General features: G+C 58.2%; 1 protein-coding gene across 1 annotated transcript in view; it reads left to right on the top strand.

The window, feature by feature from the left end:
• The window catches only part of Myom3 (myomesin 3), a 40,170-nt gene that overhangs the window by 9,232 nt on the left and 16,438 nt on the right, over positions 1 to 14,500 (top strand). Inside the window, exons 7-19 of the mRNA XM_027937455.2 lie at positions 963 to 1,007; positions 1,617 to 1,757; positions 3,126 to 3,287; positions 3,653 to 3,794; positions 4,723 to 4,922; positions 5,464 to 5,517; positions 5,909 to 6,036; positions 8,266 to 8,449; positions 10,565 to 10,739; positions 11,570 to 11,691; positions 12,099 to 12,286; positions 12,517 to 12,643; positions 13,583 to 13,761. Coding sequence (XP_027793256.2) covers positions 963 to 1,007; positions 1,617 to 1,757; positions 3,126 to 3,287; positions 3,653 to 3,794; positions 4,723 to 4,922; positions 5,464 to 5,517; positions 5,909 to 6,036; positions 8,266 to 8,449; positions 10,565 to 10,739; positions 11,570 to 11,691; positions 12,099 to 12,286; positions 12,517 to 12,643; positions 13,583 to 13,761 — 1,847 coding nt within the window. The remainder of the gene's footprint in view (positions 1 to 962; positions 1,008 to 1,616; positions 1,758 to 3,125; positions 3,288 to 3,652; positions 3,795 to 4,722; positions 4,923 to 5,463; positions 5,518 to 5,908; positions 6,037 to 8,265; positions 8,450 to 10,564; positions 10,740 to 11,569; positions 11,692 to 12,098; positions 12,287 to 12,516; positions 12,644 to 13,582; positions 13,762 to 14,500) is intronic.

The following is a 14,500-nucleotide window of genomic DNA, read 5'->3' as shown; positions in this document are numbered from 1 at the left end:
CTTGGAAGGCCGCTGTCCTGGCTGCCAGGCCAGGTTCTGAGTGGAAACTTGAGCTGCCCCGTAGGCCTTGGCCAGAGCCAAGTCCAAGGTCAGACAGCAGGACCCTGCCTCTCTGTCCACCCGCCCCCCACATCCCTGTCCTTCCCTCCGTCAGGGCCAACAGCTGCAGGTCCATGAGCTCAGACTCTCGCCAGCCCCTGCTCAGGACTCCCCTCGACCCCACCACCCCTCATCTGCATGGTGACTTCGGGGTCTGAGTGGAAGGCCCCAGGCTGGGAGGCAGGGCCCTGGTCTTCCTCATCTCCCCCCGCCCCGCCCCGAGTCTCCCACTGGCCTCTGTACCACTGGGGCAGCCTCCTGCCCTGCTGGACCTCACTCAGGGAGGACCTTTCCAGGGACGGGGGGGGGGGTCATCCTGGCCTCAGGACCCTGGGGTTCGCTGGGTGACTCTGCCCCAGGTTCCTCATCTGTACGAGGACAACGGCAGCAACAGACAGGGCCGGGTGAGGAGTAATCAAATTAGCATAAAGCGCTTGGTAAGCACTGTGGGCGCCATGGCGGCTCCTGCCCATCCCCGGGGGTCACGTGGATCGCACCCTTAAGCCTCTGATGGGCTGTCAGTGCTGATCCCACCAGAAAGCCCAGTGTCCCTGACCAGGCTCCACCTCTATGAAGACACTGTGTGTCCTGGAGCCAGTTGGGACAGAAGAGGGAAACCAGCATTTACTGAGCACCTACTGTGTGTCAGGCTCCCGCTGAAGGCTTGACTCTCGGGATCTCATTCATTCCTAACCCCACCCCCATCACCAGGTAGGAATTCCTGACCTGGTTCCACTGACAGAGAATCGGCCACAGGGGCCACTGACAGCCCAGGACCTGAACCCACATCAGGGCCATGCCCCCCAAACCTGTAGGAATGTGGGGTCTGAACGCTGTCCAACTCCGTCTGTGTTGATTTTCAGCTTACCTGGGGAAGGATGCTGGCTTCGATTCAGAGATCTTTAAAAGTAAGTGAGCTGGGGGCTACTTGGGAGGCCAAGGCAGGAGGATGGCATGTTCTAGGCCAGCCTCAGCAACTTAGCGAGACCCTGTCTCAAAAATAAAAAGGGCTGGGATGTGGCTCAGTGGGGGAGTGCCCCGGGGTGTAATCCCCAGTACTGAAAAAAAAATTTTTTTAAGTAAGTGGGCGGGGTGGGGGTGGGCCTTCACTGGGAGAGGGTGTCGGGGACTCCTTAGTTAGGCTTTGGTCTCCCTGTAGTCCTTGTCAGAACAGACCCATCCACTGTCCACAAAGCGCTGTCCACTAGGAACGACCCTCATGACCGACCCCGCAGCTGCGCCCAGAGTCTGAGCTGCCCTTTGACCAAAACTGGGTCACAAAGGCAAAAAACGAAGGAGACCGGCCTCGGCCCTGGGGTATTGCTCTTGGGGCTTATCTGCCCCCTACTCCCCCGCCCCCCCGGGGCCAGGCCCCTCTTGCCTTGTCAGTACTGTGCTGGGAGAGCTGAGTCCCAACCCACAGGCACAGGGACGCCCAGGGCCTCCCTCCCACCCAGGCCCCAGGTCGGGGTGGCATCTCAGACAACTTCTGCCCTGGATTTCTGTCCCTGTCCCAGAATCGCTGTTTGGGCCCAACGTGGAATTCACGTCGGTGCTGAGGCCCGTCTTCGCCCGTGAGAAGGAGCCTTTCTCCCTGTCCTGCTTGTTTTCGGAGGACATGTTAGACGCGGAGCAGAACATCCAGTGGTTCCGAGATGGTGAGGACCCCCGGCCTTCAGAGGCACCCCCCAGAGAGGCCAGAAGCCAGAAAAGGCCCAGAGGCTGAGACCCTCCCCCATGAGACTCAGACGTGCCCCTCCCCCACCCAGCACCAGCTGCCTTGTGGGTGCCAAGGAGGACAGGAGCAGAGTCAGGTGGGGGCCCCAAGCACCCACGGAGTGCTAGGCCTGAGCTGGGGCCTGGGCAGGCAGTGGGTATAGAGGAGCATGAGCTGGGGACCAGGAGGAAGCCCTGGGCACAGCCCAGGCCCCTGAGGCTGGGCACTGGCTCCTCCCTCCCCGTGCCCCATGACCACCCAGGGCATCTGAACAGCAGCAGGACCTTGCTCGGAGCAGCCTGCTGTGTCCAGGACTCCCCAGAGTCAGGGTGCCATGGGGGTGCCAGGCAAATGACTGTTAGGAGACCTCTGGGGATGTCCCAGGCCAGGACCGTGACAAGGACTCAGCTAAGCAGGAAGAGGTGACCCAGCAGGGGGGAGAAGGACAGCTGGGCTTCCTGCCCCATCCGTGACCAGCCTGCAGCCAAAGGTCGAGGAGCACAGCTTCCCCCACCCCAGCACCCTTGGCTCTCATCCCAGAGCTGCACCTGCTGGGGACACGGGGGAGGGGAGGTGTGGAAGTCACCCGAGCCCTGAGGAACAGCTGCGGTAACAAGGCTGGGATGTCCCCCAAACCTGTGGGTCATCTAGAATAGAGGCGCTGGCAGGAAGGAAGTGCCTCTCTGCTCAGAGCAAAGAGAGGGATGGCTCCCCAGGGGCCGGGCTGGCCACTCCCTGCACCCCCCAGAGTCCCTGAGAGTCCCTATCAACTCACTGACATCCCACCCATGGAGCCCCTCAACCGGCCCTCTGCCCTCCTCACTGAGAGACCCCAACTCTCTCCACGAGACCCTGGCCCCCATATGGAGCCCCAGCCCTCAACCCGGGGGCTCTGTAAAGGGGGCCTCCTTTATTAAGCTCCCAGGTCCTACCACTGAGCCCCCCTCACTTTCAATAAGCTCCCCTTCTTTGAACCCCTGATCGCATACAGAACCCTCTCTCCCTTCCTCATAGAACCCCCAGTTCCTCCCCTTGCCAGCCATTTCCCTGGACCTCCACTTTGGCCTTGAACCCACCCCCACCTTGCCCACCACCCCCACCATGCCCACCAAGCCCTGCCCCTCCCCCAGCTTTCTGCAGATTCCAACTACTACCTTGGCGGAGTCCTGAAGTCCCCACCCCTACCTGAGCTGGACCCCAGACTGTAGCCACACCAGGCTCTCTCTCTGCCCAGCCAGGCCTCCAGCCCTGCAGAGCTGCTAAAGCCAGGATCCCCCAAACTCATGCTGGACCCCCTGCTCCATCACAGGTAGGCTACTGAGGTCCTCGGGACGTCGGCAGATGCTCTACGCGGACCGTAAGGCATCCCTGAAGGTGTCCTGTGCCTATAAGGAGGACGAGGGACTCTACACAATCAGGGTGCCCTCACCCTTTGGTCCCAGGGAGCAGAGCGCCTACGTTTTCGTGAGAGGTGAGGCGTGGGGTGGGCAGGTGGGTTGCTAGGACCCAGAGGCCAAGGCTCCACCCTGGACTTGCTGGCCATCTGCCTCTCCTGGGGCCTCAGGTTAGATCCTGTCTAAGAATCCCTGTGGCCGCCTGTGACCCTCCAAAAAGGATACAGGCAGAGAGGCCGAGTGGGTGGGGACTGGGGAGGTGGGCTGCGGGTAGGCTGGGTCCTTCTGGTCACCTATTGAGTTCTGCCGCCTAAACCTTCCCATCTGGGTTTGACTCCTGGCTTGGCCACTTCTCTAGCTGGGTGACCTTGGGCACGTTACCTAAGTGGGAGGTCACTGTGGGGCTCGCTGACCGAGCCTCTGTGCTCCCTCTCGGTGTCAGATGCTGCAGCCGAGAACCCAGGGGCCCCAGGCTCCCCGTTGAACGTCCAGTGCCTGCACGTGAACAGAGACGGCCTCATCCTGACCTGGACCCCGCCCAGCGACACCCGGGGCAGCCCCATCACGGGCTACTCCATCGAGAGGTGAGCGGGTCTCTGGAGAGGCCGCGTCCCCAGGGTAGAATTCTGCCTGGTAGCGAGAACAAGAGTGGCGGCCACAAGAGAAAGGAGGCCCCGTGCCTGGCCTCCGGGAAGCCTCCCCTGCTTCTTGGCCCAGGGCAGGAGGTTGACCGAGTTGGATGATTTCGGGGCAGAAGAGGCGTCCATGCTTCAAACCTGTGTCAATCGGATGCCTAGAATTCTGGGCCAAAACAGAGGGTGCTGGAAACCCCAGCACATGAGAATGTGCTGGCCACTCCCCTGTGTCGGGTCCTGGAGGAGAGGGCACAGTAGGAAGGGGACCAAAGGCTAGGGACCGGAACCCGTGCCTCTTTCATATACTGTCAGTTCTGAGGTCCCCGCTGGAGAGAAACCTGCTAATCCTCCCCCTTCAGGACAGTGGACGGCCATGTGTCCCTGAGGCTGAGCCAGGACTGTGCCTTGCCTTGACAATGTCCTCTAAGAGGGAGGGGGAACTTTCTAATGTCTCCACACATGGAGGTGACGGTGCCCGGGTCACACTACTCATCAGTGGTGGAGGCAGGGCTTGAACCCACACATGAGCACTGCCCCGTCCAGCCTGTGACAGCCACATGTGCTGCCCCCACCCATAGGTGTAAGAGCCCGGGGCCTGGGGGTGCACCTAGAAGGCGCCAAATTAGGGAGTGGACAGTGTTCAGTGAAGTCTGCCTCTACTGCTCAGAGCAGGGGACCTGGGGTGGAGACAGTGCTCCTGTCTCTGAGGGCAATGCCCATTGGTGGCACGATCGTCCGAGCTGGCAGGACTGTGGTGAGCAGGGGTGAGGGTGGGCGGGAGGCACAGCCCCAGGCCCGGAGCACAGCCCAGGAGAGGCGCAAACCTGGAGGGCTTAAGGCGCCGGCTGGGGCTGAAGCCAGAGCCTGTCTCCCACAGGTGCCAGGGTGACTCCAGTGAATGGGTGCCCTGCCACGAGGCCCCCGGGGGGACCTGTCGGTGCCCAATCCAAGGCCTCGTGGAAGGCCAGAGCTATCGGTTCCGGGTGAGAGCCATCAGCAGGGCGGGCAGCAGCCTCCCCTCCAAGGCCTCGGAAGTGGTCGTCATGGACGACTATGACGCAGCTCGGAGGAAGATGGGTAAGGACAGAGGCCCTGAAGACGTTCTGGAGCATCAGTCAGGGCATGCTCAGGAGCGCCTCACCCGGGAGACACAGCCTCACTCTAAGGGGAAGACACACCCCAGGCCCCAGGGAGCCCTAGCCTGAGGGGGAAGGTGCAGCCAGTCTGCTGAACCCACCCACAGGAGGCACCAGTCCAGGGAGGACTACGGCTTCCTCAGGTCCTCAGCCTGATGGAGGAGAAGGGGCTGCCCTCAGGACCCCTGCCTGGGGGAGCGTGGGGACCCGGCCCTCTCAGCCTCGGGAGTCACTGCTCAGTCATGCCCAGGCCCATCATGCCTCCTGTCTGTCCCCACTTGCCTCGAGAGACAGAGCATCTCTCGGCCTGAGAGCAGCAGGGCTCCACTTTGGGCTCCAGAGAAATCTGGGCCCAGAGGGCACCCGCCTGAGGTCACAGAGTGAGGGCTGCCCAGCCAGGACCAGGCTGCATTCAGAACCCGGGGTGGGGCATGCCCTGGCTGCCTCCTGACCCACCCCACGTGCTCCATCCTCCTTCCTAGAGATCCCCTTTGACCTGGGCAGCAAGATCACGGTCAGCATGGATGACTTTGAAGGTATGAGTGCCCCTCGCAGGCCCAGGCCTCCAGTCAGCTCCTACGGTCCTGTCCCCCAGAGCAGGCACAGGCTGGCAAAGCACAGAAACCGTCAATGCTCAGGGTGCCGGGACGTAAGGGGAGAGGGTCAGTCAGAAGAGGCACAGGTGCCGGGGTCATTGTGTCCTGCCTGGCTCTGCCTCTCCTGGAGGAGGCGGTCCCTAAGGAAGAGCCCCGAGCAGGGCATCAGGAGACCAGGGTCTGGCATCAGCTCTGCCTGGCCTCGCTGTGTGGTCTGGAGCAAATTCCTGCCCCTCTCTGGGCTCCGGCTCGCTCCTCTGTGGAATGAGGGGCTGAGATGAGGGGTCTCTGAGCGCCCACCCGTCTCTGCCCCGGGTGACTCCAATTCCAGATGCTGTGACCATTCCTTCACCCCCGACCAACGTCCACGCCAGCGAGATCCGAGAGGCCTACGTGGTTCTGGGCTGGGATGAGCCGCGCCCCCGGGGCAAAGCCCCGCTGCAGTACTCCCTGGAGAAGGTGGGAGCCCCGAGGACCCAGCCTGGGAAGTGAACCCGGGGTGCTGGGAAGCACTGGGTACTCAGAAACCCCAGGCAGTGTCCCTGGGGGGGGGGGCTTCAGAGAACAAAAAAGACTTCCCTAACACAGAGGCAGGGGGATGGATTAAATGGCCTTTCCCACTAACCCTGAGAGATTAGTTACTTAATGACAGCAGTTCCTAAGGCTGTTCATGAAATACATAAAATCAAGAGGTGCAGACAACAATATCCACCGTTCCCTGAGCACCCCTGCCCCCAGTCACTGGTGTCAGGTCACATGCATCTTCTTGGCAGGGCCATGATGGGAGGGAAGCCAGGCTTTTGCCCACCAGCCAGTGACACAGGCTTTTGCCCACCTGCCAGTGTCCAGCACTCGAGGTCAGTCCTCACTGGACACAGAGAGGGGCAGGGCACACTGGGAGGGAGGTGGACCCATTCATCTGGGGTGGATTCAGAGCTGGGGAGGCGGCAGAATAGAACACCGCACGGGTGTTAAGATCTATTCGGATCCAGGTTTCCGCTGTGTGATCCTCAGCCAGTTTCCTAACTTATCTGAGCTTCCTCCCTCCCAAAGGGAAAAACCTGCCCTAGGAGGATGAAATAAGACACACAGTCAGAGGCCACAGCCCCTGGGCTGTGAATGCTTCCTGAGAAGTGTCCTTGACTCCTCTCCCTAAAGGCAGAGACTAAGTTTCTCTTCTCTTTACTCACTGTGCCCAGAACAGTGCCTGGTACACAGCAGGTAACAGTAAAGGCTTCCAGAATAAAAGAACCAGATATTTCCAGGGAGGAGTCCCTAGCCCTGGTTATCCAAAGGGACCATCTTCCCACTCCCAAGTTATTTAGTTCTTGCTGCCTCAGTTTCTTTTTGGGTAAAATCACACACAGCTCGCAGGGTTTGTGGGAGGACCAGACTTATTAAAACAAGCAGAGACAGCCAGGGCACCATGCTCAGAGGTGTTCCTTGAAGCTACTTTCTGGGCCTCGCTGGGTTCTAGGCCACTGGAAGCCTGGAGAGGAAAGACAGGGAGGCAGGGACAGTGGCTCCCCTGGTGCTCCTGGGCCCCAACACTTGGGTCCAGACTCGGCAGAAACGGTCTCCTCGGGCCTCACTTGCCCAAGTCACCCCTGGCCCTTCACCCTCCATCTGCCCAGAGGCTCAGGGTGGACAAGCCTGTTGGGTCCCCGAGGTCGTGGAGAGTGAGCAGGTTTAAAGGCCACATCTACCATAGGGACGAATTTCAGGCAAGTTCCCAAAAAGCCTCTGAACCCGTTTCCCCCACTGGTGGGGAAACTAACATCTATCTGGCAAGACGGTTGTGAGACCTCGTCCATTTATTCAACGATTCATCCCACGGGCCCGAACTATTGGCCCTGGCGATGCACGGGGTGGGAAAGCCGGATAAACGAGATAAATCAGAAAAACCAAAGCTCTTTAGGTCGAGAGCTGGGAGGGGCACTCTGGAAAGCTCTCCCTGGGAGGGCGAGTTTTCAATAAAGGAAGGAGAGAGACCAGGAAGTGCAAAGGCCCTGAGGCCAGACCTGGGCCACTGAGGAGCAGCAGGGAGGCCCAGGGCTGTGGCAGGTGGACAAAGTGGGGACTGGATCATGGCCAGACAGGCAGCCAAGCTCAGGTCGTGGGGAAGCATTTTTTCTGGGGTCAACGGGGGGCTTAGGAAGGTTCTGAGCAGACAGGGGCCTAATCTGACTTGTACCATAAAGGGTGCTTTTGACAGCCATGTGAGGAAAGACGGAAAGGAGTCGAAGGTAGAAACAGAGAGGCCAGATAAGGGGCTAGCTGAACAGCTAAGGTGACCAGTGATGCTGGCCTGGATCAAGGTTATGTAGCAAGTCATGGCTGAACTCTGGAGAGGTTTTGAAGGTGGAGCTGGTCAGATCTGTTGATGGAACGCATTTGGGTGTGAGGCCCGAGCCCAGGAGGGCTCCGAGGATTTGGGCCCAAGCCACCGGGAGTGTGGGTGCCTCTGGCACAAGGCAAACACACGGGTTGGGAAACCCCAGATTGAGCCCTGGACTTGCGGAAGTGGAGGGCTCAGTAGGCGTCCGGGTGGAGAGATGGAGGAGGCAGCGGAACAGAGCTCTGGGGTGCTCAGGCAGCCCCTGTGGGGGAGACAAGCTCCTGAGGACATGTGGCCCAGAGCCAGGCCCCTGCCATCCCTTCACCAACGCTGTTCCTCCTTCTCTTCAGTCGGTCATAGGGAGTGGCACCTGGGAGGCCATCAGGTCAGAAACCCCTGTCAAGTCCCCGAGGTTCGCCCTTCTCGACCTGGAGAAAGGCAAGTCCTATGTCTTCAGAGTGCGGGCGATGAACCAGTACGGCATGAGCGACCCCTCGGAGCCCAGCGAGCCCATCGCCCTGCGGGGCAAGCCAGGTACCGGGTGATGCAGCGAGGGGCGCGGGAGGCAGGCTGGGCCACCAGCATCTGGGGCAGAGGACCCAGCGGTGCAGGCTGGGAACCCCTCCTTGCCCCTGACCCCTTCAACCCGTCATGATCTCAGGCCTGTAAAGTTTCATGATGTCAGAGATCACATTCTCATCAGGTGCCGCAGCACACGCCTGTAATCCCAGCAGCTTGGGGAGGGGGGCTGAGGCAGGAGGATCGCAAGTTCAAAGCCAGCCTCAGCAACTCAGTGAGACCTTGTCTCCAAATAGAAAACAAAAAATGGCTGGGGGTGGATCTCAGTGGCTAAGCACCCTGGGTTTAATCCCCAAAAGAAAAAAAGGAAAGAAATCCCATTCTCTGGGCAGCAGGTTCAGGGAGGTGTGGACATTTTTCTCAGATCAACAATTTACAGGTGACAGGGGCCAGCTGGGTCCAGCACAGGAGCTTCTCAGATCTAAAGGTCTCTAGATCCTGCCTGCAGCCAGAGGCCTCCCAAGCAGGCCCCCTGTTCCCTCCTTGAGGGGGCCAAGCTGTCCCACCAGAGCCCTGACTCACCCAGCAGGACACCTGTCATCTGCAGCACAATGTGGGCCTGGGCAAGCCACGTCCCTGCTACAAACCTTGCCATCCTCACCTGCCAGATCCATTGCTCTGAAGGCCCTGGCTGCTCTCCCTCCAGCTCCTTCTGAAGCTCCCAGCTGCAGCCCCAGCCTGGCTTCGACTTCCCTAGGCCCCCCCCTTGGAGGCCCTCGGAGGCCTCTGGATTCTGGGGTTCTTTGCTCTTTCCTGAGTCAGATCAGAAGGGTCTCTGCAAGCAGCCACTGCCAACTAGATCTTTAAGGAACCAGCAGCCATCCCAAGAAGGCCCTGGGCCCATGTGGGGATGATTTCAAGTCCTGTATTTGCTCTGCTGTAATAGGGGTGTATGTGTGTGTGTGTGTGTGTGTGTGTTCACACATATGGCACCTATGAATGGGGTTCCTGAGTGACTCTCCCTCCACCCAGCTGCACCCCCCACCTCACTCCTCAATCTCAGAGGCTGAATGGGAGGCAGGACCTTCCTGCACGTGGGACCTTGAGTCTGCTTCTCAGTTTGTGCTCAGGGCCAGCGTGGTGGCTGGTGGGAAGCAGACTGACAGAAGCAGGAATCATGCTGGGCAGGTGCTAAGTTCAGACTTTTCCTGTTGCCTCCGAGGCTCCACCAGAGCACAAAGGAGATATCGGAAGGGAAAAGGTAGACAGGCTCTGAGGTCAGCGGAGGGCAGAGCTAGAGGTGAGGCCTACAGAGGCCAGGGCTGAAGCACTGGAGAGGCGGGAGCCTCCGGAACAAGAGGAGAAGAGAAAAATGGAGTAGGTTAAGAAAAAAAAGTTGGAGCAATCCCATTTGGGGGCAAAAGGAAGACAGAGAGCCGCCAATGGATGTGTAAGGACTTTAAGTGAAGAGAGAGCTAGGAAGACAGTACACCTGCTATTTGTCCATCCATCCATCCATCCAACCATCCATTCATCCATCCATCCATCCACCTATCCAACCATCCATCCATCCGTCTGTCCATCCAACCAACCATCCAACCATCCATCTGTCCATTCATTCATCCGTCCATCCATGCATCTGTCCATCCATCCATTCATCCAACCGTTTATCCATTCGTCCATCCATGCATCTGTATGTCCATCCATCAATTCATCCATCCAACTATCCATCCATCTGTCCATCCATGCATCCATCCATCCATCCATTTATATCTATCCATCTAACAAATCATAGCAGCCCCAACTTAAGGAGCTTAGTCTCCGAGAGTCTTGAAACTCAGTAGATAAATTTTAAGGAAAGAAAATCAAAGTTTCTTGAGATTGAAGATAAGGACTAAAGGAGTGATAGATTTGTCACTGTCAGATTTGATGACATCTGAGAGACCACAAGGATCAACGAATGAGGGTTTTAATGTTTAAGTGAAGAAGCGACACGCTCAGAAGTCAGAGGAGAAAGGACTTTAGGACAGGAGAGTCTCAGGCACACTTCAGGGACTGGGAAACTTTGAACCAAAGCCCCATCTGGGCCATAACTCAGTGTCTTCTCTCTGCCCCATTTCTGTTGTACAGCTACTCTCCCTCCCCCAGCTAAAGTTCAAGCTCTCCGAGACACGCAGACCTCTGTCTCCCTGGTCTGGGATCCTGTGGACGGGGGCACAGAGCTCCTGGGTTATTACATCTACTCCCGGGAGGTGGGGTCATCTGAGTGGCAAACAGTTAACAACAAACCCATCCAGGACAGCAGGTAAGTCCAGCTCCTGGTCAAGGGCATCCTCAAAGAGGGGCCATAGTAATACGGAAGCCCACCATTTCACAGGATGAACCCTGGACCCTGTTCCCGGCTCCTTCATATTTTAGGTCCTCGAGTCTAACTGTGACCCTGGGTTTATGACAATGATTCTTAGTGTCATTTTACTCCCACAGCTAGTAAGTGCAGGATCAGGGATACAGACCCAGATGGCCTGTTTTTGACAGTCACTTGCCAAGGTCATGCTGTTTGCAGGAGACCAGGGACAGAGGTGACCACTGACTTAGAGGAGTCCTTGCAGAACAAGATTCGCTACAGAAAAATGTGGCCAAAGAAAAGAGAGGTCTACAAAAAGAGGTTTTATTGAGAAGGGACAGAATGAGAAGGACAATTTTCTCTAAGCCTGGGTGGTCTTATTTGTCCCTGGATGACAGGTCTTTGGGGGGTGATCTTTAAGAGGACTCTGTGTTTTTGAATCACAGCATCAGTGCAGACAATAACAGACACGCTCTTTTTCAAGGCTAAGGCCCAAGTTCTGAAGATGCGCAGGTAGCGCTGGGTCAGATGCCGCCTTGGCCTTGGTCCCTTTTTCTGTGTATTTGCCCCTTCTTGGAGGTCCCTGGAGAAGTCCTTTACAACCTCGAGGACAACAGCCTCCGTGGTGCCTCTTCGGGCATCACTCTGGGATCAAGGGCATAGTTTTTAGAGAAGAACTGACCCAGAACCCTCAGCCCTATCACTCATTTATTGCACAAGGTTGTTCTAGAAAGTTCAGAAAGCCTCGGGGCCTTTAAGCCATCCCTGAAGGCCGCACCATTCTCGCCCAGGTTTACAGTTCCCGGGCTGAGGACGGGGAGGGAGTACGAGTTCTGCGTCAGGTCGGTCAGCGAGGCAGGCGTGGGCGAGAGCTCGGCCTCCACTGGACCCATCAGGGTGAAGCAGGCACTGGGTGAGTCCAGGGGCAGGTTCAGCCCACAAGCCTCTGGGGCAGCCTGAGCTGGCTGGGAGCGGGGCGTATAGGTCATATCCTGGAGGGTCTGACCCCAGCCACCAATGGAGCAGAAGCCCTGTGAGGGGCACAGGAGCCCTCTAACCACCCTCTCCTTTGGGGAGAAGTAACAGTGGCCTGGGGTCTTGGGATGAAGCCTGAGCCCGTTCATCTCTATGGGGTTGGGAGGCCCCCAGGTCTGGAAATCTGAGGCCCAGTGCCCCGGGGAGGAGGGGTAGATGCTGTGGGGCTCAGGGAGCAAGCCCTGGAGCAGGTGGGTGCCCCCAAGGGTGCTCAGAGCTCCCCCAGACTCCACCACCCAATCCAGCACCCTAAGGAGCAGCACCTCTCCTTCCTGCCTCCTGTAGCTACCCCGTCGGCCCCGTATGATTTTGCCCTCCTGAGTTGTGGGAAGAATGAGATGGTCATCGGGTGGAAACCCCCCAAGCGTCGCGGAGGCGGCAAGATCCTGGGCTACTTCCTGGACCAGCACGACTCAGAGGAGCTGGACTGGCACCCGGTCAACCAGCAGCCCCTCCCAGGCCGGGTCTGCAAGGTGAGGCTGCAGTGTGGGCCTCATCCCTCTGCGGGGCAGGGAGGGCCAAGCTGGAGGCTCCGAATCTGAAGAAGGCCTCCAGTTGCCCTGCCTCCCACTGCAGCCAAGTTCAAGAGCAGACCTCGCTGTTTAAAGCCCTGTTTAAAGCCCCCACGGACCTCCTGCTCTGGATCCCGCCCTCCTCCTCCCTTCCCCAGCCCTGCCTTTCACCTCTGTGTCTGCTCCTCCAGGTCAGTAATCTTCGAGAAGGTCACTTCTACGAGTTCCGTGGCCGGGCGGCCAACTGGGCAGGTGTTGGCGAGCTGTCGGCGCCCAGTAGCCTGTTCGAGTGCAAAGAGTGGACGATGCCCCAGCCAGGTGAGAAGACGGGGGGCTGAGGTCCAGCACCTGCCCTCCTGTCCTCCCCACAGGGACAACTGAGGAGAGTCGTCCCACTCCCCAGCCCCAGGTCTCCGGCCTGTGCTGTCAGTCCCAGACCCCAGACCCCCTCTACACAAACGAACCCTGAAACCCCTGACGCACACCAAATTAAACCTGCCTTAGGGGACCTCGACTGGCCCTGTACCCCAGCACATACTACCCCCCGATTCAGCACAGCATCCAAGCTCAATTCTGCCCACAGACCAAGGCCACACTTGCAGGGTGACCAACTCATCCCAGTTTATCCACGACCTTCTCGGTCAACCACGGAAAGTCAGGAATACCCTCCCTCCCGGACCAACGGGAACAGCTGGCCACGCTGTGCACTGCTCCCGTAACCCCCGCTAGCTTTCTCACAATGAGCCCCCCAGTGGCCCCCGAGGAAGGAACCATCGTGGCCTCTGTCACTGCTCAGTTTAGATCCATTTTCTACACAAAACCCTCCCCTGGTGGCAGGTAATTGCAATGCGTAGCACTTTTAGAGGTAACAGTTAATTACCTGGGTCCTCGCTGTGTCCCAGACACTGCAGCCTGAGAACAGCCATCACGGATCACCCCCATTTTACAGATGAGGAGATAGGAACGTGGAGGTTAAATCACTCACCCAGAGTCTCCACCGTGGCTCTGGAGGTCACAGCCTTTGCCTCTGTACTGGACATTAGAATGGCAATGACATTAGAAAGAATCACGCCGTCTGGGATGGGGACAGAGAAGGTCAGGGAGCTTCCTGAAGGGTTGATCTTGCATGAGGCCAAGGCCGCCCAGGTCCCCACTATACCCTTCCAGTCTTGGTTGTGACTGACAAACTGGCCACTCGGCTCACTGCCCATCTGGCTGCCCAACCCCACCTCTCTGCCCTGTTCCCCTTCTCCACAGGCCCCCCGTATGATGTGCGGGTGTCTGAGGTGCGGGCCTCCTCCCTCATGCTGCAGTGGGAGCCCCCGCTGTACACGGGGGCTGGGCCAGTCACAGGCTACCGCATCAGTGTCCAGGAAGAAGGCTTTGAGGAATGGATACCAGTCACTGCAGACCCCATCCCTGGCACCCACTTCAGGGTGAGTTCCTGCCCCTTCATAGAACCCAGGACCTCGAGGGTGCTGGGCAAGCCTCTACCACTGAGCCACACCCCCAGCCCCGCCCCTTCCAGCCAGCCCTGAGCCCTCTCTGCCCCTGGATATGTCCTGAACCACAGGACTTCCTCGCTGAACAACCATCAGAGAGCATGTCCCTCACTGAATGGCAGCAGAGGACCAGAGCGGGAAGGTGGGTTACCAGGGGTCACACAGCAAGCGACCTTGTAGTAGTAGGTCTGGGCTGGTGGCCTCACCCTGCTCCACACTGAATAGACTCCTCCTTAAAAACTCACTTGAAAGTCAGTGGTTATATCAGCATTTAGATGCGCTTAGCCCTTGACGGAGGAATGCTGCCTCTAGGACTGAATCCTAAAGAATGATGCAAGGACCTATCAGTAGGGGGGGTGCTGAGATACGCTGAGTGTGTCCTTCAAGTGGAACCCTGTGCCAGGTGGTAGAAAGAACAGGGAGTGTAAGGAGTGACAATAGTAGAAAGAGTGGAGCAGACAGCACGCGACATTGACATGAAATACAGGTCTCTGCTGCAGCCAGGACAAGCAAAGCAGGATCTAGCAGGGGATGTCTGTATGCTAAGATGGCACGTAATATATCCATCATGTTAGGTAGACTGACAGATAGATGATAGACAAATAGACACATACGTAACATACATAAATAATCATGTGCTTCTTCACGTGAGAAACAAGCTCTAAACTCTCTG

Source organism: Marmota flaviventris, chromosome 10 (assembly GCF_047511675.1).
Source record: "Marmota flaviventris isolate mMarFla1 chromosome 10, mMarFla1.hap1, whole genome shotgun sequence".
Lineage (NCBI taxonomy): Eukaryota > Metazoa > Chordata > Mammalia > Rodentia > Sciuridae > Marmota > Marmota flaviventris.
This window is presented reverse-complemented; position numbering and strand designations above follow the sequence as displayed.